The sequence below is a fragment of the Brienomyrus brachyistius genome, chromosome 11 (genome assembly GCF_023856365.1).
Source record: "Brienomyrus brachyistius isolate T26 chromosome 11, BBRACH_0.4, whole genome shotgun sequence".
Lineage (NCBI taxonomy): Eukaryota > Metazoa > Chordata > Actinopteri > Osteoglossiformes > Mormyridae > Brienomyrus > Brienomyrus brachyistius.
In genome coordinates this window covers 10718592-10744114 of record NC_064543.1, presented here as the reverse complement: position 1 = coordinate 10744114, position 25523 = coordinate 10718592, and the positions used below count along the sequence as shown (strand labels likewise).

The 25523-nt window shown below is 44.3% G+C and overlaps 1 protein-coding gene and 1 long non-coding RNA gene across 2 annotated transcripts in view; both read right to left on the bottom strand.

Moving 5' to 3' along the window:
• Window positions 1–25080, bottom strand: part of fhod1 (formin homology 2 domain containing 1) — a 38586-nt gene extending 13506 nt beyond the window's left edge. The window contains exons 1-12 of the mRNA XM_049031543.1: window positions 24652–25080; window positions 22653–22759; window positions 19257–19321; window positions 9383–9450; window positions 8693–8798; window positions 8229–8323; window positions 7837–7948; window positions 7620–7714; window positions 7217–7360; window positions 5975–6246; window positions 2595–2705; window positions 805–900 (exon numbers count right to left, since the gene is read on the bottom strand). Coding sequence (XP_048887500.1) covers window positions 805–900; window positions 2595–2705; window positions 5975–6246; window positions 7217–7360; window positions 7620–7714; window positions 7837–7948; window positions 8229–8323; window positions 8693–8798; window positions 9383–9450; window positions 19257–19321; window positions 22653–22759; window positions 24652–24816 — 1436 coding nt within the window. The 5' untranslated portion in view covers window positions 24817–25080. The remainder of the gene's footprint in view (window positions 1–804; window positions 901–2594; window positions 2706–5974; window positions 6247–7216; window positions 7361–7619; window positions 7715–7836; window positions 7949–8228; window positions 8324–8692; window positions 8799–9382; window positions 9451–19256; window positions 19322–22652; window positions 22760–24651) is intronic.
• LOC125752027 (uncharacterized) lies at window positions 20390–22544 on the bottom strand. The gene is made up of 2 exons (XR_007400833.1): window positions 20923–22544; window positions 20390–20729 (listed from the first exon to the last, which is right to left on the bottom strand). It is a non-coding gene; the product is annotated as an uncharacterized LOC125752027 (long non-coding RNA).
• Window positions 25081–25523: the final 443 nt, after the last annotated feature.

Here is a 25523-nt window from a genome sequence, read left to right as displayed (position 1 = left end):
AACATCTCATAATTTTCAGTCCAAAATACTAAAGATCCTGAACAGCCAGTTGGACTGACAACTACGCTGACGGGATGCAAATAAAAAGCTCAGTACGGAGGGAGCCGATCCTCAAGAGAACACAACCCCGTCCCGCATCATCGCGCCGTGTGAACATTCGGGAAGGATCACTCGAACCTCCCTGTGCCACGTCCCTCACGACAGAGGGCGAGCAGAGATTCAACGCGGGTCATCCAGTAAAAGGAGAGAAGACTGCGGACAAGAGGAATGTAGGACGGAGCAACGCAGGAATGAGATCAGGATGCCGGCCAAACATCATAAGGGAGAGAAGACTAAAAGGAGGAAGCAGAGATGAAACGTGCAGGGACAGGACATAATTGGAGGAAGCTCACAGGAGAGCAGGACTCAGTCCGCAAGTGTAAAACTCATAACGAAGTTTACTGAATCAATCTGCCTCCTCTCCACAGGACAGCTTCTTCACAAGAACTTCCACACAGACATTTAACCAACAAAGTCCCCACAGACAAACCGTAAAGCATCTATTCTCCATGCCGAGAAGCATCACAGCAGAAGCTTGTCATAACAGACTCAAAAACGTTCTAGTTCCATGTTTTCAAGTTCCGACCCGTGATGCGGAGCTGTCATTCGAAAGGGTGACGGAGCTGCATACAATGACATGTGGAGCATCCAGCGATTCGCACAGTAAAGTTTTTTTTTTTCTCAGCGTGTGATTAGAACCCTGTTTTCCTAACACCGGACCCACTTCACCTCACCATGTTCAAAATCACTCTGGTGGGTACTTACTTGAAGACGCCGCTGTCCTCGGTCTGAGACTGAGTGTTCAGCGGAGGCTGAGGCTGGTTCTGGTTCTCCACAGAAGTGGAGTCTGTGGGAGATGGACTGCAAACAGGAGGAGACATAGGCACACACACACACACACACAAAGACAGACAGAGGCACACAAAGACAGACAGAGACACACACACACAGACAGACACACACACACACACACACACACACACAGAGTGAGCCACAGCCAAGGCAATAACGATCCTCCTCATGACAGCCCCATCCGATACAGTTACTCACACTAAAGCTTGTGTGCAACTGGTAACTCAGAAAAGCCTGTTTGTGTCTTTTCTAATAAGCAGGGCTACTTTAGGTGTGTGTGTGTGTGTGTGTGTGGCCCCCATTGCCTGACACACTGCACTGTGTTGCCGATCGTCAACTCTGGGAACAGACTCAAGTCCTTTTCAGTGCTTCAAAAACAAAAATAAACGAACAAGTAAATGACACTCACTCACACTCTCTCTCTCTTTTTCTCTCACACACACACACACACACACACACACACACACACACACACACACACACAGGTTGCCAGTGTGCAATACCTGAGAAGACAATAGTGCACATTTATCAGTGTGGTAAAACACTAGAATATTCTGAAATTTTAAGTTGAAGGTTTTTTATATTTAAATAATTTAAAACTTGTTTCATTTACAGAAAGGGGAAAAATGTTGAAAACAGTGGTCAAGGAGGAATAAAAGATTAAGACATGAACTCAAAAAGTTTGAGGAACTGAACGGTTGTTACATTCTTTTACATTGAAAGCTGAGGGGATTAGTTCACATTCTCCAAAAGAAACACTCAGAATATTTTAAATTTTTACTATATAAAACTTCGGAATAAATTTAAGTGGATTCCGGGTTGCTGCCCGTTTTGAAAGATACATGCAACGGCAGGTTGTCTTGGGGATAAAAAACAAATGCATTTTGTATAAACAGCACAAAACTGACTGGCCGACACTCAAAAGTGTTCTTAACTGAAGCCTGTCTCACTGAAAATGCTTTGCGGAAATGCTTCCTGGGAAACGTCTGAGATGGAGTACACAGGAAGTGCAAATAAACGCCTCTGGCTCTTTGCCGTTTGATAAGTGAGGCACCAAGGGAATGTGGAGGATCTGGGGAGGGACAGGGCACCGGCACCCAAAAAAAAGAGGCATGGTTCAACATGTCCTTTATTCATTTCTGGAAAGCCAACATCACTGGTGTGTGTGGGGGGGGAGTAGTTTCTCCAAATCCTCTCAGCTGTGGAAGGGAGAGAACTCCTAGAAGTCCTTTTTAGTGGGGGAAACACTAATCCCTTCCTTACAAAGCCTTTCGAACATTTCTATCAAGTCTCAACAGGGTGGAGGTGGCAGATTGTATAGTTTGATAGTGGGGGGGTGGGAGACCCATTAAATCCCCACAGGCACAGAGCCCATTTTAATAATCACAGTGTCAACACAATGCACAATTCAACACCAGGCTCCACAGCAAAGTTTTCTGGTATGGCACAAGCTGAAAAGAATTACCATATTGTGTACACACAAAAAGTGAGCTCTAGTGCTTAAACAAAACACAGCTTTCGATTTGCCAGCGGCGTTTCTGCTTTCGTAAGCAAGGCTGATGCGCGCCTGAAATTAAAATCTAATGCACTGGAGCTTAAGGAGATGAATAAAGAGCAGAAATGTATTAAAATGAAGGAAAAATTACATGGATCAGTTAGATAGGGATAAGAGAGACCCAGAAGCAATGATTCGGTTTACAGACCTGATAGCAGCGGCAGGAGACTCCTCGGTTATTGACCTTGCCTTGTTAAACAACCTTGACCGTCTAGAACCCCCCTTACTGGACAGATAATGACTGATGAAAGAGCGCCCCCTAGTGGAAGGACCAGGATAGTAAGAGAGAGACAGGCATGTTGAATGATGTGAGGAGAGGCTATTAGTAGGGATGGAACACACCATGTAAGCAAGCACACCACACGGCTTTAAAACACCAACTGAATGTTTACTGAAAGGTGACCCGAGAAAATAACCAGTCATAAAAGAAAATTTACGCATTACTGAATAGCTTTAAGCTGCTACTAAATATTAGTTATAGACACATGCTTTCTGTCATTTATAAAATAAAACAGGGTGCAGTACAGCATGAGGTGCGCTGCGAGCAAACGAAAGATGCGCTGTTAGCCGTGGTGTCAAGTTAAACCGCATTCATCGTGATCTAGCATAAGCAACAGGGTGCATTTGCGAAAGCGAGTGCAATGTACATTTAAACAAACAGCCTCCACACGGAGCAAGACGACAAATGACCCAAAACGCTCCACTATCCCCGGCTGTAACCACCTGCTAAATGTAGCCGGGCGGGGGCAGAATGTTACAGAAACTTTTCATACTCTATTTTTAAATAAAGAAATATTTCGCCAGGACAGCTATGTTCCAAGTGAAACATTTACACACATGGTTTGTCAGAAGAACAAAATGTTACGCAGCCTCCACGGATTATACTTAAAAGGGCAGTTTTAGTATTTACTCGGCCAACTAACGTCACAGAATACTTGTGATATTCATCGTTTTAGTCACCAGCACGTGTGCGCTCAAAATTACAAACACTACAAACATTAGGCCACTTAAAAACAAAAATTGGTTCTCGTCCTTTTTTTTTTGGAGGGGGTGGGTCGGGGGGGGGGGGGGGAGGGATTTTTTTTTTTTTTATTTATTTTTTTTTTTTACAAATTTTGATTGACTGTTTGGACTTTCAAATATGTAAGAAAATACATATTTGAAAGTACATACCGAAGAGAGCAGACCTACTTAGTACGCCTCCTCAGTTCTTCCAGTTTGTTGCGTTTCAAATGTATTAAATGTAAGAAAATACAAGAATGTAAATTCCTTGATCCATGTGTCTCTCATAAATGCCTTCCCAACTCTGGATTTGGATACTTTATGCTGATGTTTCATTCGTGAATATAAAAACGATACTATTTGAAACCAATATTCTGTTTGTTCATTTAGAATGGGAATGACAACCAAGATTTTAAAATATATATCTAGAAAGAAAGTGTATTAAAACATGTTAAAACACGAGGAATTTACAAAATACAGGAACCTGAATGGTTGAACAAGGAAATGCAACTCTACAAACAAGTACTTAAGAACATGTACCACATCACTTCCCCAGATTTAAATCTTTGCACAGCCCATCTCAGGTAGAGACAAATTTAGGTTCATGAAACCATTCCAAGACTAGGATTACACAATTTTGAGAAAACTAGATTGAAGCTAGTATTTTCAAGACTGTAGGAATTTAACTGCACTGGCCCAAATCACATCACGAAACCCTGTTCTATTCAAACACACTGTCCATGAACTATTCCTTCAAAAGTCTTTGAGAAAGACTGAACATATACACACTACAACGATTCACGTCTGATTCAAGCCCTTTGACCCACGTCTTGGAATGGGAAATTCAAATTTCGTCATTCTTGGGCGTTTTCCAAGCGATTTTTACGAAATAAAAAAAAAATTAAAAATCGGATCGAGGCATTTCGGCGGGTCGGGAGGGGGCGAGAACCAATTATTATTTTTCTTTTTTTAAAGTGGCCTTACTGCGATAACCAGGCATAAAACTAAATTAAAAACCGTCTATCCGAACAACCTAGATTCATTCACTTCTAATAAGTTCAGTGGAGTTAAACTCCGTACTTTTGATTTAAGACACTCAAACTCTCTACCGATCCGCACACTGGACTAAGGTATGTTGAGTCTAAAGGATTACAATCTACAAAACAAGACTGACTGGTTCAGTGTCTTTCACATATAAATCATATTTGGAATGTATGCGCATATTCAATACTATTTATTGTTAACTGGTTAAAATTTGTTTTATACTTAGAAAAAGACAGTACATTGCAGCTGCAACGCCTCTTGAGTTACTATCAGTCATCTGTAATTATTTTAATGTAATTATTGTAATGGTACATTACATGAAAACCCTTTTCAAATGTCAATAAGGAGATTAAGGAACTTATTTCTGCTTATTTTATTAAGAGATTTGGTAACTGATACCAAAACAATATCCGCTGTTCTGGTTTAGACTTGCAAGTTTGTACCACGATAGTTGCGGTTAACAGTTGAACATAATTACGGCAGTACTTTTCTTGCTCCACTGACTCACACTGCGCAGGCGCAAACTTCAGCGGCGTGAATCCCGAAGGCCCAGAAACGGGGGTTCCGTCCATGTCTCCCTGGTCCTAGTGCTAAAGTCTGGCACTGCGCAGTGGGAACACAGCGGCGTTTACGCAATTTCCAGAGTGATTTACACTGCTGATGGACACTGTTTTAGCACCTGACTTTGCTTTTCATACTGGGACTGAGGCCGCAGAGAGCACAGAAGGTAGCCCTCACCTCCGCCAAATCTGACAATTTCAAATCAAGTTTAAAAGATTAGAGCTGAGCCAAACAATGTACAAGTTATGAGCTCATCTCCTCCCGGAAAATGGTGCAAAAGCAGGTAGTGAAATGACTCCTCTACAGCACAGGCTGTCTAGAGAAACCGCAGTGCTCATTCGACAGTGACCTGCGGCGAACTGCAGGTGCAGTGACATTTTAAACTTCACCGTCAGGTTCGTCCAAAAGGGAGCTGCCACAACCAGCCATGACCACATAAGGGCCGAGCTGGCAGGCCATTTTAGCCACCTGGGGTCCTTCAGTATTATATTTGAACCGCATGCCCCATCACTTCCTGTCTCTGGCAGTTTGACATTACTCACATCACGCTCCAGGAAGCTGGGGGGGGGGGGGGGGGAAGTAGTTGTTAAAGACACAGCAGCATTTTACTTGCATTTTCTTCATTTAAAAACTACAGTATTAGTTTTAATCCGTGATCACAGTGCTCCCACGCAAGCATCAGTCAGAGGTTTGTATCTAAATGTCAGCCATGCCTAATTGTTGGTAGGTATTATCTTAGAGTAGTTATGGCGAGCCGTGCATGTTCAAAATAAACAAACAAAAAAAAAAATCAAAAATCAGGAAATAAGTATCTTTTTGCAGTTTCTTATCATGCACACAAACTTAGGCAAAGCAAACAAAACAGTACCACAGAGAAGCATGTTCCAGGACGCGCAGACCCAGGAGAGAAGGGACACTTACGGAGCTGACGGCACCTGCGGTTCTGAGCTGGCAGAACTTCTAGCAGAACCATTCCTGGATAACGGGGGCACTGGGATATCCCCCTGGACCGGGTCCGTAGGGGTCCCTTCAGGGGATGAGAAGACAAGGGGCAGAGGACCGTCCACCAGGTTCTGTGCGGAGGACCTGCGGCTCCTCCTGCCCTCCTCGGCGCTCGGAGCCAGCTTACGCCGGTCCCGCCGGGTGGTGGGCATGGCCTCTTCCACGTCGCCGTCCTCATAACGCAGCGCGTTCTGCATGAGAGTGGGAGCACACTGCTTACAAACCGGCACAAAACGCCACAGTCACAGAACCAAGCATAGAAATAAAAGTAGAAATGATGCTTTATTTGCACAAGAATGAGTACAGGTACACTGGAGTGCTTCTTCACACATATCCCATCATGCTCTGCTTTGAGACACATGCATATACAGTTGAGAGCGAAGCTTAGGGGTCAGAGCGCCGAATCAGCCTATTTATTTGGCGCCCCTGGAGCATTATGGGGGATTAAGGGCCTTCGAAAGGCCCAAAGGAAAATGTGACTATTCTGTCGAAGGCAGGGCTGCAACAGGCAACCTTCTGATCTTGGCCACAGCGGCTTAACCCACTGACCCACACACTTCAGCTACATAATCATATCTAAGTGATCTCAATTATTATTAACACTAATCCATTGTTAAGGTAGAATAGGGCACAAGGCAGGGTGACACTGAATGCGATGCCAGCCGGGCAAGGTGACAGAAGCCATTAGACCACACCTCTTTGCCTTGTATCATCACCAATACTGTTCAGCCAATTCCACATTTTTTGTCTGGGCTTGGTCATGTAAAACTCTACGACATGGTATAAAAACTATAACAATGGTTTTTCTGTGAACCAGAAAGTATCAGATACAAAGTGTTTATTCACAAACAAAATCTCTGAGTGTCATCATGAGTCAGGCCAAAAATTGTACCCAGCCTGCACATCAGTACACCACAGGACATAATACAAACTCAACCTGACATCCAAGAGCATTATATTTGCAGACGTTATATCACATAAAAGTATATTTATTTAGGGAAACCAGAGTTTGTAGAGGAAACACACTGAATAAATTCAAACTGCACATACACATAGCAGGGGTGGGATTTGAACCCACAACCCTTGAATAATCAGTGCAATAAAATTTGTCACTCGCTTTAGGACACGGGAATGCCTAGTTGTAGAAGACTGAGATCCTACCTCGTATATGGTGAACTGCTGCTTCAAATCGGGGTCAGTGCCCTTGATGTTCATGTGCTTCTGCATGATTTTCTCCATTCCCAGCTGCTCCAAACAGTCTGCGACATCGTAGAAAGAGTCCTGATCTGGCAAGGCTGCCAGGGCCTGCGCAGAACAGTGGAAACGGTTACAAACCATACCCTCATATAGACAGCATGGACTAATGAACCAAGAACCCAGAGCACCACACCTAACAAACAGCCAGCCTGATGGAATCAGGGAAAAAGCTGGTTGATTGGTGAAGATCCTGGCAGATCTGCGTTTTGGTAATTGAGCTGGAAAGTGCCATTCTGTAAATGCGGTTCCCATGGCCTGATCTCACAGGCACCATGTGGTGCGCAGTGGGGTCAGGAGAACGTCATACCTTATTGATAAGTGACATGGCATAGATAAGAAGCTCACTGTCTGAACCGTTCTTCTCTTCCAGGATCTCTGTTAGGTAGGACCAAGGCTTTGCACCTGGAAACAAACACACACAAGAAGCATTAGTGCAGCCTCAGAAGAACGCAAATCACTCCACAGGGCCGGGGTGAGTGTGCTTTTCAAGGTACTGCATTTCCAGCGAGGGCAGGCCGACTCACCCCTTTTGCCATCCACAGTGTTCACGGCCTGGATAAGCAGCGGGCTGTTGGACTCCGTGTACTCCACAAACACGATCAACAGCTTCAGGGCTGTTTTCACCACCAGCCGTGACTGAGCCAGACAGAGCGGGAGAGTGAGTGGATAGAGAGGGAGGCAATACACATGTCCCGCCACAAGATGGAGCCACTGCACCTCACATCGGATAAGGCCTTACGCGCAAAACATCCAACAGACTCATTGAATCTTACTCATGAAAAGACCAGGAAAAAATCTCATTTTAGCCAAGTTGATGCAAATTTTGCTTAATGGCAGTTAATTTTTTTGTTCATTTATCTATTTGTTTGTTAGTGTTTGTAAATTAATTAATTACAAAGAAGCTGAACACACTTACCAAACTCCCACACAGGGTGTACAGCCACTGTAAGGTCTCATTGTGGTGAATCACACCATTCATCCCGTCCACAAACAGCATGATTTGGCTGAGGGCTATAGGCAAAATTTTGGGGATAAGTTGGGGTGGGGTCAATACCCAGAGAAGAGGAGGGCCAATGCAGATGGCACCTAAACAGGAGCCCTCAGAGTAAACAATGGCTTTTCCTTGTTTCCTTGATTTAAACAAGCCTGAGTGTGATTTCCACTGACAGAGATAAACAAGACATTTTCCCAGAGTCCTCAGCTGCCTTTCAGAACACGACGTTCCCACTGCCCCGTTACACAACAGCAGAGCGGCCACTGTTTACCCGGACAGCGGCGCAGCAGCAAAAGCGATGCCATCGCATTCCCGGCCGACTGTGCCCCATCCACCAGGACAAACATGACCTCTGACCCCTTAAACAGGCCCCACCCACCACCCACCTCTCAGAATGTAGTTCTGGTAGTTATGGTCAGCTTCAGCCCCTACTTTGATGAAGCAGGTGAGCCCGTCTGAATTCACGAACTCTGGCACCAGGTCTTTGTCGTCCTACGTCGTGAAAAAACACAACAGAGCTTAGTCCAGCCAAACCAAATATCATGGCGCAGAAATGACGTCCCCCCTACAGTGAACATGCATCTTTCAATACAGACAGACACTTAGCTGCCCCTAGCATGGGTGTAAGACGTCCTTTATCCCTACGGTAATCCTGCAGGCTCACATTTTTGTCTGTCAGAAAAAAAGTAAGAGGATACATCGTACAGAAGATCGCTAATCAGCTAACCTGCATCCCGTCTCAGTCACCACTGAACTCCCAAAGGTCAAACGACACAACTCCCCGTTCAAAACATAAACCAGTCAGAACATAATTACAGATTTTTTAAGCATGATGGGAAACAGCTGGAGGTCACAGGCACACAGTTTACAGATTCACACTCAGTTGTATTTTGTACAGTTCACTGTTTAGACGCTTTCACTTTAAGCAGCTTCAAAATTAAAATCATTAATCATTCGCCAGTTTTAAGCTGCCATTTCCAAAGGGAAGAAGTCAGAGGTTAAAATTCCTTCGGACACACGTCCTCCCCGTACTTGGGTTGGTAGGAGATGTTCCATCCCACATTATGGGTCAGTACCTGGAACAACTGCTTCAGGGAGAAGAGGGACCTTCTAAGCTCAGGTCCATGGGAGTTGTACAGCTTCTCTGAAGGAGCAGAGAGAAGAATCATAAATTCAGATAACCAGACAAGGTGCAGCATCATACAGACACAAATTAGTTATATCAACGATTTTAGCCCAGTTAACTTTTAGCCTGTTAGCTTTCACACATTAGAAAGCCAATTTAGGCTTTGGCTATTTGCCGTTTTTGGCCCAGTTAGCCACCCAGCTAATGGACCAGTCAGGTCTTACACCACAATCATCCGATTCTATTATTTTAAGGCACAGTAACGCAAAGGACCAAACTTTCTGGGGTGTCGGAGAAAGTGTATGGGAACGTTTGGAAACAAGCAAATGTCATTTAGGAAGTTCATGTTATCGAAAATGCTTCTGGGATAATGTGTTCCAGTTCAGTTACTGGAAGAGAAAAAGTTGAATAGGGAAGCAAAAAAATATATATTAAAACTACAAAAGTACAGTTAATTCAAAACGTCTGTTTTAGTGGCATATCACAGAGAATCTGTGCTCTAAGAGGCACACTTTCCCCGAATGTGTGATAACATCTTAACTTTTAATAAAAGACAAAAATCTCTCCAACATAAGCAATGATGGCTGTTTGCTTCCTTCATCACACAGTGTAAATATTTTTCTCCCAGAAATCAGTGGCCCATTCTCTAGAGCGCTGCCTATGGAGGTTATACTCTGTTACTGGTAACATGTCAGTATATTTTAAACACAGTACAGCAGATCCTCTCTTTAAAAGGTGAGGAGAACATGCCTTTTTGCTGTGAGCGCACTAGCTAAAATATGCGTCTATTATTGGACATTATTCAAGCATGCAACAGTCCAACTTTTTTTTTCTTTAACAGTTCCGGCACCATCGCCACAAGGTGGAGCTCTTACAAAACACCAGAGAGCTGGAAGTCATCATCATCTCACAGAAAAATGGGAGCGTTTTCTGCCAGCAATTCCCTTTAAGGCATGTAAGAGAAACAGAAGAATGCTCCAAGCACGCTCAGCAATCTACTAATCCTTCCATGTCTGCAGGATAAAAGTTAATTCCTTGGGAAGATCTCATGGCCTGTGTTGGGCCACGTATGGAAACTGGTTCAGACATATGCAAACCTAACAATCAAACGCTCTCCAGTGGCCTATACTACGAAATGGGGTTACTGGCTTGTCGGATTTAAGGTACCACAGTTTAAATGGACTACATATTGGTTCACTTACATTTTGCCCAGACTACCTTAAATCCGACAAGTGACCCCGATAAGCTGGTAACCCCGCTTCGTAGTACAGGCCACAGAGTTATGGTAGTTTACAAACTCATATTCCTTAAGGCTGGAACAATCCACACCAAAGTCTAGAAAAGGATTCCTATAGGGCCGATAAGGTATCCAAACACCCAACTCACAAATATTGAGATCAATCATCACAATGACATGTAATATTCATATGAGAAACCGCCTTTCTTTACAGCAGGTCAATGGCTATTCTCCCAACTGGACAAAACGGTATTTTCCAGACCTGTGGTCTATTCCTCTCACGCCGAACAGGAAGGAAGACGGGCAGGCCTCAGGGCCAGGCTATACAACACTGCTCTTCTGTGACAATGTCTCTCAACAAGCATGTGCATGCAGATAACACAGATACTGCGATCCTGCTCAGAGTGCATTCGGATTTACCCTTAAAAACGAAGAAGTACAGCAAACTACTGTCGGGAAAGATAAAAAATTTTTTTTATATATATATATATAAATATTTTTTTTTTTGTCACCATTACGAAATGACTAGCAAAATTTCTTGTAGTATTCGGTAAATCTAACAAGCCAATGACACAATCCTGGTATCAGTTTGTCACTCTTCGGCTATCAGAACACTGTTCTGAAGTACAGAGTTAAACACAAACACAACAAGCTAATCGGTCCACAAACATGATAATCTAATGAGTTATGGTGCTGCTGTAAACTTTTGAAACTAGCATTATCATCAATACAGTCATGGATTCACAATACAGAGGACCGAAGGAAAAAATACCCAGGGTCTTTAAAGACAAACAAAACTCCTAACTGAAATATGGCAGCAGAAAAACTGCGAATGCATGGGGATACAGACTGACTATCGTCTTCAGCCTATCGCTTGACAAAATTGTATCCATTGTTCCTAATGAACTGGAACCTCCAAAGGAGAACAGTTGTGAGCCAAAACTACGGACATTTAAGTGGTACACGCTTGTGCACAATTAGGCATCAGTGGCAAAAAAAAAATGGTTCAGTAAGATGCAGATAAACTGACTGGAAAAAATTGCTGCAAGCTTATAACCGTATCTGTGGCAAAGACGATATTGCCAGGGACTATAATGATGCAATCCAAAGGAAGAAATATTAGAAAGAGCAGAAAGTGGAAAGAGAGAGCAAGTAATTGTTGGATTTGAACAAGATGCCTTTGACACAGCCTCCACCAAGGGCTATGATCTGTGCCCTCGCGTTCCAGTTTGAAGATTAGCAGGATTAGCAACACTATGTCTGATGGTCTAGAGGGATCTCGCAGTCCTGAAATGATTCTTCTAAGGCCCTTGCTGAATCAAGAGTGGTAATCACTTCATCAGATACCCTGGCGTCTGGAAGACTGAATACAACATGCCATTGAGGATTAAAGTAAACAAACACAAACGTTCCAAGCTGAGGAGCAAATCAGCACATTCCTGGGGTTGGAAGGGGGAACAAACATGGGATGAAATTCTACTGTGTATGGGGTGTTGCCTTATTTGCTTGAGCTCCTCTTGGGGGCCACATAAAATAGAGTGCAATGCATTCAGCATCATGCCACCTCTGGCTCCAAAGGACGCCTAGGAAGGGGATGGAATCGCACACCTGAGAGCCACGCAGAGGCAAGACACGGCCCAAATTCTATTCCGTTTGCATCTAGAATACTGATCCCCATGACTGTAGAGCTAGCTCCAAGCGTGCTGCCACCGCATGACACGGGAGGGACCGGAAGGAAGACGGACTTTATTTAGGTACAGTGGTGGAGCTGCGTTTAAGAAAACAGCGCAGAGGAACTGAAACAAAGAGGCAGCCATTTTTGGCTTTAGAGCAACAAAAACGTCCAGAATGACAAGAGCAGCACCAGGTCTGGAGAAGAGCTGCAGTGGAATGCGGGATTAAGGCTCAGCGTCTGGACACAGGTTCAGTATAATGTAACAGGGGTTACGCCATAGCTGAAGCAAATTATGAGTTTATCATCCAGCTTTGCCCCTCCCTGGGAAATTGGTCCACAGCCATAAATACCGCATATCGACATTTAGAAATGCATCAAATATTTTCAAGAATCATAAAATTTTATGTTGCACGAGGAAATGCTGATAAACCGAATCCCACATGGGAATCAGATCTGATGAAGTTTACAGTAACAAGTTCCTTGCCTTAAATGCCCCCCCCCCCCCCCCGAGACATCCCTGGCCTAATTGTCAGTTCATAGTATGAAAGACCTACATTGTGTTCAGTTTCCTAATAATCCAATCCTTACTGCTGCAGTGAAGAACTTCCAAACGATACACAGTTCTGCCCGTAATGGCACAGAATCAGCGGAATTATGCTAGAGTCAGACGTTCAATCGCTGACACAGCCCCATATTTTCAGCATTTTCCAGTTCAGCAAATAGGCTAAAAAGATCGCAACGTGCAGGTTTTTTCATGCATTATATCCTGCTGTTATGTTTTCCTCAGGATGTGGCAGCTGAACTCTTGAAAACAAAAGGAACGGCCAAGTAGCACTTTTAATGCAGCCAAAGGCGAACGCCTTGCGAAAACATCAAAGTTATCTTCGGGAAGCATAGCTCGTGTGTAGCAGACCTTATCGACTACACTTTTCAGCGCGATACAAAGGGCAGCCTAGCGCATTTTCAGCCAGGTAGACTAGGACGATCTTACAGTTCTTTATAAAATCTGGCTCTCCACTGCCGCGCAAGTCATTTCGGCGTGACCGTTATAAGGCATGTCGACACCACGTTGCAAAAGACAAGAAATCATTAATTCTGGATAACTGAGATAGTATCCAAACTTGTTGCAACTGGAATTATGTCCTATTCAATAGTGCAATATAGTCTAGCTGCCAGAAGATCAAACAAACACCCAAAGATTGGGCTGGACATAAAAAGCTTTGCATGGATTTTGCCGCAGTTCCGACAGATAAGCAACAGAACAGGTTCTATAGTAGTGGAACTGGGTAGAAGACCATTAGTACACATTTAACACGAAAATGGCTCCGCAACATGACTTATCAGTGACGTCAGTCAACAAGCCAGACCTATAGTTTTGTATAAACACCAGACAAACAGAACCGGCCTTATCCAACTACAGCAGTTCAGCGAATGTAACCTCTGACCGGCTCCGTGGGTCTAATTCCAGGTTCCTTCTTGGTAGAACAATGCAAACGTGCAAAATTTAGTATAAAACCCCAAGCTAATTTAAGCATAACTGTGGAGAAACACAAAACTGAGGTAAGAATTCTATTTTTGTCCTGTCAATTTTGAAACTGCACCACTGTGCACATGGGGAGACCGCACCTAAAACAGACACGTCACACACCGTTAATCCTAAATCTCATTAATAAAAAAAATTATAATCCAGAAGTCAGACCTCCTGATGTACAAAGGCAGAATCACTGGCCACATTGTACACGTCAGCAGATCAGGTATTATGCTTTTATATAATATTGCAAATGGTTTAGGAATTCTCTCACATACATGCAAATAGGTTATAAATAGCCCACAAAATGGAATGAAGAGAAAGAAGAGAGAATATTATTTTTCATCAACAGTGACTCAACAGGGAAAAAATGTTGTGGCAACCATTTCTTCTAGAGACCGAACGCTCATACTTCTCCAGGAAAACCACCAGGGACTCAGTAACATTCTGCAAAGCCATGACACAGGGCAAGCTGGTCTGTGCCTTGAGATTGGAGTTGGATCGGAAAACAGACGCCGCGGGCTGGTGACCAACAGAAGAATCTGGGCAGCACCCAAGCAGGAGCGCCGGGGAGAGGGACTGGGCTTGGCAGCCGGGAAGGCTGGGGATTGAGGGGCGGAGTTGGTAAAAGCAGCAGACTGCGAAATGCCTTCCACGAGAGTAAAGGACGTGCACTTCATCTTTACACAGTGGCAGCCGCGGGCAGGAAACGCCCAGAGTTTGGGTGACGCCCATGTCATTTCAGAGCCTGGGACCTAAAACATACTGGTGCCACTTGCTTACTTTGGAGACACTGGGGCACTACCAAGGCCACAACCATAATGGACACATTCAGGGACCCTTTACAGTCAAGTAATACCGCATGCAACCTGTTCATGAACAAGGTAAGGGGTTAAATAATAATTATTATTTAAAAAAAAAAACCCAACAAGGGGCAGCGTGTGGCTAAGTGGGCTGTGAGCAGAAGGTTGCTGGTTCAAGCCCATCCAGAGCACATCTGTAGGTCCTTGAGCAAGGCCCTTAACTCCCAGCTCCCTGGGTGCTGCTATGGGCGGCTGCCATTCACGGCCAGCGTGCTCCCTCCTGTCCATGAAGGAAAACCCTCACCTACAGAGAACAAGCTGGGGGAGGCGTAAAGTGAATTTCTCCAAGAGAACACATCCTCCAATAACAACATGGGATTCCCAAGATCTCTGGAACTGAAATATAACTGGTTGAGGGGCAGAGCTGCTTACTGGGTAAGAGAGAAGGTCCCCAGGGACCATCCTGAACAACACAATTCACATGCATGGCTTCAGCGGCACTTCAGACCAGACCAAAGATGGCAGAGAACCCGAATCCACCCCATACTCAAGGGAGGGGTGGCGCTTATGGGGCCATTCATTTTGGAAAACATTCAGATTCCAGAAAGGACTGTGCCACTTCATCGCATCTCAACGATTAAGCAAGGACCCTGTCAAGCAAAATATACGGCCGTATGGCTACGAAAGTTACCAAGAGTAGCCTGACTCTGATGGCGCGAAGCCAGCAGTCACATTTCCATTACTGCCAATGTGTGCAGCAATGAGACAAGAATTGTCCGCATGAACATCCCACCCATACTGAAGGGACGGTGCAGACACCAATGTTCTGCTGTCTGCCGACACTTAAAGTAACGTGGCTGCCCCTGTTGCCACATCTCGCTCGCTGCGGAGTCATGCTGTCAAACTGAGGGCTCATGACGCAACGTCACCTCAGATAAGGTCGTGGTTAGATAAGGCTCCCTTTGACCGTACGCAGTTCATTCTCAAGCACCTGCCAAGCAAAGACACAAAACATCAGCACTTGCCAGCTTTCCATCGTAAATGATTTCAACAACGTCAACACCGCATGTCGCACTGAAACGTACGCTTCAAGTAAAAGCAGAAATGGTGTTTTCTGGCTGCAGCATTTTTCACGAAACCAAAAACCAACACCCACTGACTGAAGAATCTCATGTTAATCACTGGGTTCAGCTGACCGGTTTCAAGGCCTTGTAGTGTGACGTCCATTTTAGCTTCCTTTTCTTTCAATCCCATGAGCCCTTGCTGCTGCCTCTTAAGAGGATTCCTGATGACAAGGAACTGCTCATTAGCAATCATGACTCCCAAAACACAGCCATGATAGGCCAGGCAACTAAACACTAGAATGGTTTACTTGGTCTAAGTAATATAGCTTGTCCTCACCATTAAAGGAGACTATGGAAACTTAATTCCATTTTTCCAACAGATTAATTCCATTAATTCCAAGTTACACAAATTAACCAGAACTCCACCAACTGGACAAGCTTAGATCATCTTACCTTAGGCTGGGTTGTCATTAGCTTAGATGTTAACTGTTTGGATGAACACAGCAATGTCTCAACTTACACCTACAGCTTTTTAAAAAATAATCCCAACATGCAAACATCAAGAAGTCTTTTATTCAAAAGTGCCAATTTCTTTATAGTAATTAACAAAATAAAATTTACGGAATAAATTACGGACACCATAAGCCTACCACCTAACTTTACGTTTTCCTTTTACGGCAGTTAAGGGTAAGGCAGTGCCGAGGGTGTATGTATAACAGGGAGGGGGGTGGATCTATTTCATTCCACTTCAGTATGACTGAAATGATTATGTTTCCATGTGATCAAATGTACACGGACGCCTCAGGATTTTCGGGCTCGCTGACAGCTAAGACATCGAACCTGCAGTTACTGGCCCTTTCCACGCCCAAAGAAAAACAGGGAAAATAGTCTTGTTTTCGTGTCATTTACTTGTGATGGCATTAGGCAAAGCTCTTTGTCTCACAGCAGAGAGGGGCCTGTGCACACAGCTCGTCAGACTGGAATGTCACAGTGCAGTGCTGCTCATGTCACCGTCAGCATGCGTGCGGTGAAGAGAGCCTGATGAAAATCAGAGGCCCTGTCCTGGGCCTGACAGAATGGTTCCTCAGCCAGCAGCACATGACATGGGCAAAGGAAAGCAGGACCTCCACAGACAGAGATGGGGGCAAATCCACTCCCACACACTTCCTTATTGTGCCTCCCCACGCTCAAAAACTTTCACTTCAAGACTGATGACAGTCACATGATCCAAGCATCATGAGACGGTGGGGGGGGGGTGTCCCTCTGGGGATACCACCATCCCCAGTGCCACTTAGGTTATGTTGATTTCGTTCATGTCGCCGTGGTGACTGAACACCCACGGGGGATGTGGGCGTGGCTTTTTAAACAAATAGCCTCTCCAACCTGGTTGCACTGCGGCACTAATTTAACTGCGACTCCCTGAAGGGGAAGTGAGGCTAAAGGACACACATTAATTTAGCTAAACATCAAGATACAGTAACTCTGGAAGCTGTTGAGGGAGAGGCTGAGTCAGCGTGGCAGAGGCACATGCGCTTAATCCAAACAGGAAAGACTGAAGCCATTTCTTCCTCAACAAAACATGCTAAAAGAATGTTCATCTCTCGATTATTTGCACGCATACTTGGGGGGAAAAAAAAGCAGAAAATGAGCCATTATAGCATGACAAAGGCAACCATGTGATTCATTTGCAAGGAAAATTTAGTCAATAGTGATTCACCGGAATACCCTGAACACAGTGCACAGTGAAACCGGCATCAAGTGAAGCAGACCTAACTTAGGTAGCATAGTGTCCTAGAAGTCCTAACTGTCTAGCCCAGAGTGACCGTAACTCACCTGAAAGAGAAAGCATGTCTTCATGAAAATCAGAGGGACCCGAATTTGTTTGGCAGCATTCACATGCAGATACTTTAGATTGTGTATATGACATCACAACTGTCCTGAGACTGACCTCGCCATATTCTGAAACGGTGCCTTTTCATTTGTTTCCCAAAGCTCACCGTTTTTGCAATTAATACACATTTATACATTGTTGAATCACCCCATCCATTTTCTGTGACCCATGCAAGGTCACAGGAGCATATTGTGGAAGCTACCAGCACAAGGCAGGTACAACCCAGGACGCAGAAATGGAGACTCGAACCCGGGTCCCAAAGGTGTGAGGCAACGGTGCTAACCAATGTACCACCGTGCCTCCCTACATTTATTCATAACAAACTAAATACTAATGGCCAAATGCTACCACTAGTCTTATTAGCTCTCGTACTATAAACAAGACTGAGCTGCAGTGGGCCGGCGGAGCGACAGGAATGTGACAAACCAGACGAGTTTGTTCAGGCCGAGCCTCCACCTGGTGAAGGGTTAGTGTGAGGATGTGAATTTCATAAAAACAAAGAACGAACAATGGAGCATCGATCCAGTGAAAGACCGACACCATGTGGCACAGGGCGTGGTTCAGATCTATTCAAAGACAGCAAAAACAAATTCTTTAAAACATTTTTAAAGCCAGGGTGCCAGGTGACACTCAACCCTCCTTCAGACATTACAAACCATGGCACAGCGCAGGCAGGAGGAAAAGAACTAAATGCACCCTGGATGTTAAACAGCTTTTAAAAGAGGTTCTATAGGTTGAGATGAATCTAAGCATTGGAACTCGCAGACCATTGGCCCTTACTGGGAAGACCCCCTCTGAATGCTGGGACAGCTTCCGGTTGTCCCACGTAGAAAACTAGCCTCAGTAAACCGCAGAGAGAAAATGGGGATTCCAGCCCCCATCAAACACACTAAAAAGTTTCTATAGAAACTAAAATACAACATTCAACTGCACCTATGACAGGAAATCCACTCCCTTTCAGCTTGGTTCAAAACTACAAATATCCATTCATCCATCCATTTTGAGAGCAATTTATGCCCAATCAAGTTCACAGTGAACGAGGAATCTATTGTAGAAGACGGAGCCCACGGCACCTGGAATGCTGACCTGGAAGCCAGCTTATTATGAGGGCACATGCACTCACTCCAGGTCGCCAAACTGCACATCTTTGAATGGCAGGAGATAACCAAAGTCCCCCATGTGACAGAGAAGGAACACGCAAACTCCTCACTTTAAAAATAAGGGTGGCATTTGAACCCAGAGGAATGAGACACCAGCGGTACCCACTAAGCCACTCTGACCCCCAGAAAACAGCGAATAAAACAGCTTCGCACTTAAACACTTGCATCTTTTTAGTAAAGACTGAAAGACAAAACCTTGAAATCCCACAGCCAACCTTGGGTATTGGAACTTATGATGTTTTAAATCGGAGGGCAAAACCGAGGACAAATAAAATGGTGCTGAAGTAGTGAAATGTGGAAAAACTGCGAGAACTGCTTCCATGGCAATGAATGTGATGTCATAAGGCAGTTAAAAAAACAAAATACAAAACTCCAGTCACAGCAGTATGGAGTGGCCTACGTCATGGAAAGCACCTCATTGCTCCTATTTTTCTGTTTGAAGGGAGCCAGGAATTTATGTACTTACCGAGAATGGAGTGAACGCGGACAGACAGCTGGGTCCTCAGGATTAAGATCGGCCGTTTCCCCTGTCTGCGGAAGGAGGAGGCACATTTTCCACTGAACAGCAACCTCAACAGCAACCCAGACTCTGACACGTGGCATGTGGGAATCACCACTCGCACGTCTGCTGGTCTTAGGGCAGGGGACCAAATGGGTCACGTTATAACTATACAAACACAACCTCAAGGTAAATCTGGGGATTCCCCACGTTAATTGGCACAGCAGTCCGATTACGTAACGTGCATTGACAAGTCATGCCAAAAGAACAAGCTTTTTGAAAAAGTTCGATAAATGTCTGATATTTCCAAAGTCAACAATAATCGGGTTAAATAATCATGATGTCAGCATTTTTTTTTTTTTTTTTTTTTAGAATTTAGTGATTAATTGTCATTGTTGACACACCACAGCACACAGTGGAGAACAATGAAATGTGTTCTCTGCATTTAACCCATATGTGACATAGCAGGGGGCAGCTAATTCAGCGCCCAGGGAGCAGAGCTTGGGGGCGGTACCTTGGTCAGGGTCCCTCAGTGGTGCTTTGCTGGTCGGGGATTTGAACCAGCAATCTTTCAATTACGAATGCGCTTCCCTAACCATTAAGCCACCACTGACCAAAATAATCGTGATTGTTATTCTTGCCATAATTGAACAGCCCTATCTTAATGTGTAAATATAATTTTGTATGGTTGGTTTGAGGTATGAAATTTATTAATTCATAAATCCATTGTTAAGTAATTTTTAGTCAAGGAATTTACTTTGGGGCGCTGGGCAAAGCAATGAAGGACAATCAATATAATAAATGGCGTATATAACTAAAATACTGTGTGTAGTGTGATGGGGGGGGGGGAGGTGGGGGGGGGGGAATGAGAGCAGCCAGGCCCAGTTGAACCTGAGCTCCAGTTCCCACTCAAGAATAAGAGCAACTTGGTTCCGAATTTTTTTGGGGGGTGACAGCAAGATCGATCTGGCGATCCACCTCCTCCATACCACATGTGAAAGTGTGTGTGTGTCTTTAAAGGCCAGACTGAGGAGTGCCTGGCCTGCACCTTCCAGCAGGCTCCAGTTCACATGACGCGCTCTGTTTCTCTTTCCCCCAGCTGTACGAGCCGTAACCACACACAAGCCGTACAATTACACACTCAGCTCCCAGCATAAACAACGCTTACCGTTCAAATGTTGCTATGGCGATTAAAAAAAAAAGAACAAAACAACTCAGTTACGCTAAACTGGAATAAAAATTACATTAAGAAAACGATTGTTTTTTCCTCCTGGTCAGTATTAGATTCATGCCATTCTATAATCCCCATCAAGCCCTCATGGATTACCTGGGGAGGGGGTCTAAAGGGGGGGCAGGGGTGGTCATGGCCACCACAAATAAATTTGTGGCCACCGCTGTTGTCATCCAATGTCAAAATTTTAAAAAGGAAATCCATATTACCTAAGTCAGGGGTAGGGAACCTGATCCAGGGAGAGCCGGTGTGGCTGCGGGTTTTTGGGATGGCCTCTCAATCAGCCAATAATAAAGCAGCGATTCTCAACTCCAGTTCTTGGAATCACTGTTATTGGCTGATTGAGAGGCCATCCCAAAAACCCACACCGGCTCTCCATGGATCAGGTTCCCTACCCCTGACCTAAGTGGTTCCATAGAAGAGAGAGGGTGCATTGCGGCCACCCCCATGAGTACAACTGGCCCCTGATGACCACCCCAATCAGAGTTTTGTCGTGACGCCACTGACCACTGCATATACAATTGGGCTGTATTCAGGTCTGTACTTCCGCCACTGTACTGCTGGGCAACAAAGCCGTAATTGCACACGTTTTATTGCGATAATGGATGCGTCAAAAATGCTGCGGTTCTGATATTTCTAAAAAAATATTAAATTCAGATTACATTCCACGATGACAAAGATTTCCATTGAAAGGCCCACAGATCAGCTGACCAAACAATCCCCATCTGTCAGAGGGGAATATGTTAATACTCTGAATATAAAACTAGAAGCCCATAAAAATCCATTCAGTTTTAATGGGGCATTCATACATCAAGGGCCTCTTTCAGCCTCCAGAATCCAAATCATCATGACTGATACATTCGACCACGTGTTGATGATGTAATGAGACACCCAACATGTTTCATCACCAATACTGTCGCCATTTTTAATAGTGCAGGAGTTATGAAAAGGATGTGAAGGAGGTAACCATGAAAGAGGCAGAGACAAACCCTTACAGAAGCAGAGAGGCCTGGTTAATATTCTGCCCCATAAAACTCTGGCCCATTCTTTAACTGCTGCGTAGCCAGTCATTCCTAAGCATGGCCCTGACACTCCACTCAAAGAGCTCGGAGGTCTAATACACAAACACCCCACTGTTTAGTCCCATTTCGTTCCACACCCCTCATTAGAAACTTTTCTAAGAGATCACACTCCCCTGGTGGCTCTGAGGCTCGGGATCTCTGCCAGTAACTGGAAGGTTGCTAGTTCAAATCCTGTGAATGCCCAGAGTGATTCTACTCTGTTGGGCCCTAGAGCAAGGCACTTAACCTGCAATTGCTTCATCCTGGGTATGACGTTAAACCTACATCCAGCCCAATAAGGAGGTCCACCAACTTACAGGGATAATGTGGGGGTTGCTGGTAGGATCGGCACTCCAGCCACTGGAAAACACCTCAGGCTGGTCCATTTGGACTAGTGTGGTGCTGAGGTATGACTGGCTGCATCTGCATGGCTGCACCTGCATGACTGCACTCAGGTTCTCATCCCTGAGGTGGTGGGTGCGGTAACGCGCTGTAATCAGTGCACACTCCTTACCTCGTCCTACTCCTCCCTAGCCGCAGACAATTGGCAAGATCAGCACTGTACTTATGAGAATCAGTTCACGCATTGGTGCTTTAAAGGGGACCTGTTATGTTTTTCGCGTTTTCCCTCTCAGAAACCACTCGTCTAATCTGACTGAAACGCCTGGTAGGAATTCCATTCTCTACTTCCACGACATGGTGAGGTCACCTCATAACACAATCCTTATTGACCGCCTACCAGCAAGGATCCGTCTACAGAATGCAAGATGGCGGCAGAACATAAAGGGTAAGCGGACCAATCAGAACACACTGGCATCATCAGGGGTGGGGTTTAAAGCACAGAGCATTTTAGACAGAGTTGTCGACAGAGTGAATAGATATGTACAACATAAGAAAAATGACGTGTTTGTGGAACACTGAAGCATGTAAATCTATTCTAGAAGTCTTCAAAAAATAATATTATGAACAGTGAAGATCAGCATCATGGTGCCCCTGTAACTGCAGTGTTACCTGCAGCAGATGTGGGTAGATTGAATAGGGGCTCAGCTCTACTAATGAATGGATACTTACGCAACATCTCTGTAGAGCTGCTCCAGGTCGTCCCTCTGCTCGGCAAGGGATGACTCCAAGTCCAAGTAGTTGCCCCCGGGAGAGAGCTGCAGTGTGCATTCTTCCAGCTGGAGACAACACAGCAAACACCGTGTGGATCTGAGGTCTTCATCCAGAGTGCAAACATCCCAAGTAACAACCCAAAAATATTATGGGATGATATGGCCATAATATCTACTAATGATTTACACAAAAAAAATTTAAAATTTGGTCTTGAAGACCCACAATCCTTTCAGGTCTACATACTGCACTAACTCGAAGTTCAGGAGGATTGTGGAAGCTAGGAAGAGGTCGCTTACCAAACAGACCAACACAGAGTTGGAAGGATTTCTATCATGCTAATGCTTCAGCAGATGCCAAAGTTGAGACTGGGTCTATCCAGGGCCAAGGTTTGAATCCACTAGGCTGGAAAGAAAGACCTAACCTGGTGTCCCACACAGTAGGAACCTCAACAAGCTGCCGCAGCCCTCGGAAGTTCCTCACACTTGGTTTCAAAAGCATTTAAAACAATTCACAAACCTGACATGGCAACCTTCAAAGCCTTCTCTATACGAGAAAATATGTCTCAGGAAATAATGTATTTAAGTTGAACTTGGCCTTCTGAGACATTAACATGCAGAGGTGCCCCCTCATACTCAATATAAGCAGGGCCCTCCACCAACCAAAAAAATTAATACGGGAATAACACTGTACATTCAGTTAGCTTAAAGGAGAGAAGCAATTACAACAGACCTGTCTTGCAAATATTGTCTGATACACAATGCAAGAAGCTGCTAGTTCAGACCGATTTTGTGGATTCATTGGCAGGAGTAGAAAAATTCTAGGCTCCCGTTTTCTTATAGAGGAAATATTTTGACCCAAACCCCAACCTCTCCATCCCCCACGGAACAGGCTAAGCGCATCACATTCCTGTCCCTTATCTTCTGCTTACCAGATCCCACCCTTTCCTTAAGAATAAGCCTCAATTAAGCCCAATCTAACATCCCGGAAGACACTGCTGGTTCAGTAGCTTCCAGCAGCAGCCAAGAAAGTGCAGAAAGGCTTCATCTCTCTACAGCAGGGTTAAAAAAGTAGACATGCTACACTTATGGTGACAAAAGAACCCCAGGGAGTCATTTCCTGCTACTGGGGAAATGCAGTTTCCCTATAGGCTATTCCATTTGAAAATGCCCCCTCCACACCCAAAGCATCCATTAATTATAGCAAATATGTACAAAGTTTATAAATCTAAATTTACTCCATGCCCAAATAAATATACACACGATATTACCTGGAAAAGGACTCATTGAAGCATAGCAGTTAAAGTCAGATTTTTATTTCACTAGCAACTTTAAATAGACACAGATTAAAATCTGTATAGCAACAGGAGGCTTCCGATCTCAAGTAACCTCCTGGATCTACTGAAGTCAAATATGTCACTTATTTTGGTCATTCCATGCATTCACACCCAACATATAATGCAACTCAAACTCCAAGTCTTTACATTTAGTATAAAGCACCACCTTTAATTTAAAGAAACCCAACTACCAAAAAAACAAAAAAAAAAAAAAAACGCGATCAGAGGCGTTTAAGATTTATAACACTCAAAGATAAACCAAAATGCAGTTAACTAGTGGTACATACATAAGTTTAACAAAATTCTTTAACGCGGACAAACGAGTTCATACACAACACAAAAAGCGCAATAATAATACTAAACATAGGGGGAAATTAAATCGCTTATTAGTGGTTATGTCAACAAATAATGTTATTTTCCGATAGTGTCGGGTTTCGTTTTTGATTCTAGAACTTTTAAAGCCAATTAAAACTGGTCAAATACAATTTACGAAATAGGCATTTAAACGTAGGTGCCAGATTATTTAAAATACATCGTAAAAACTCAAGGTAATAGGTATTGAACAAAAAAAGAGACGTTCCAGTGTTATATGACTGTACCGCATAGACGAATAGTCATGCTTACCTTCAGCGGGGCTTGTAATAGTTTATGAACGCCGGCGATTTGCTCACTTAGCTGCAGGTTCTCGTGGAAATCGTACTGCGGCGGTCTTCTAGGCTCAGGAAAGTTCGTGCAGACGAAGGGGTCCGCGTCCTCCAGGTATTGCACTCGGCATGTTATAATAGCCATACTTTATTAGCTTAATATCTGTATTAGTAAACCAGCTCGGGGGAAAAACCACTAAACACGTTTAACCGGCTGTAATACGTAGCTGACAGACTTGTATGTCATCCATTTAAAAGTCCAGCCAGGTAAAAAGTCGGGGCGCCGCCTCACGCCGAACTTAAAGCCGAAGGACAGCGCACTGGGGAGACCCGTCCTACTCGGAAAACGTGACGCGATCAGGAAGGAAGCAAAGCCGTGAATGAACCACGAGCGCTTAGTACGGGCAAACTGCAGATACACTTTCTAACTCGCAATATTGACGATTTAACAATATAATGATTACAGTTTTCAAATTCATGGACTGTTTTAATCGTTAATTATTTGTAACGTTGTAGATGGTGAAACACTGGCAGCGTTTTACACCTGTCATATTCGTATACTCCTAAAATGTATTTTAGCAGCGGCACGTCATTAAATTATTATTTTTTAAGTGGGCAACTTAACAAGTACTTCTACGTTAGTGTTTTGAAAGCGCCATCTGATGGACATTTACAATGCGCAGAGAAACACACCCATGGCCCACAGTGTCGGTTCATCCCCCTGGTTAGGGGGCATGGTAGACACGAAGCTATGGTATTTGACAAGTTAATGGAATCACTGGGCTATCTGTAGACTGTCCCAAACGCTGCCTTCAGATGCCGCTGATCAGCTCCATAGCTTTTATCATGACT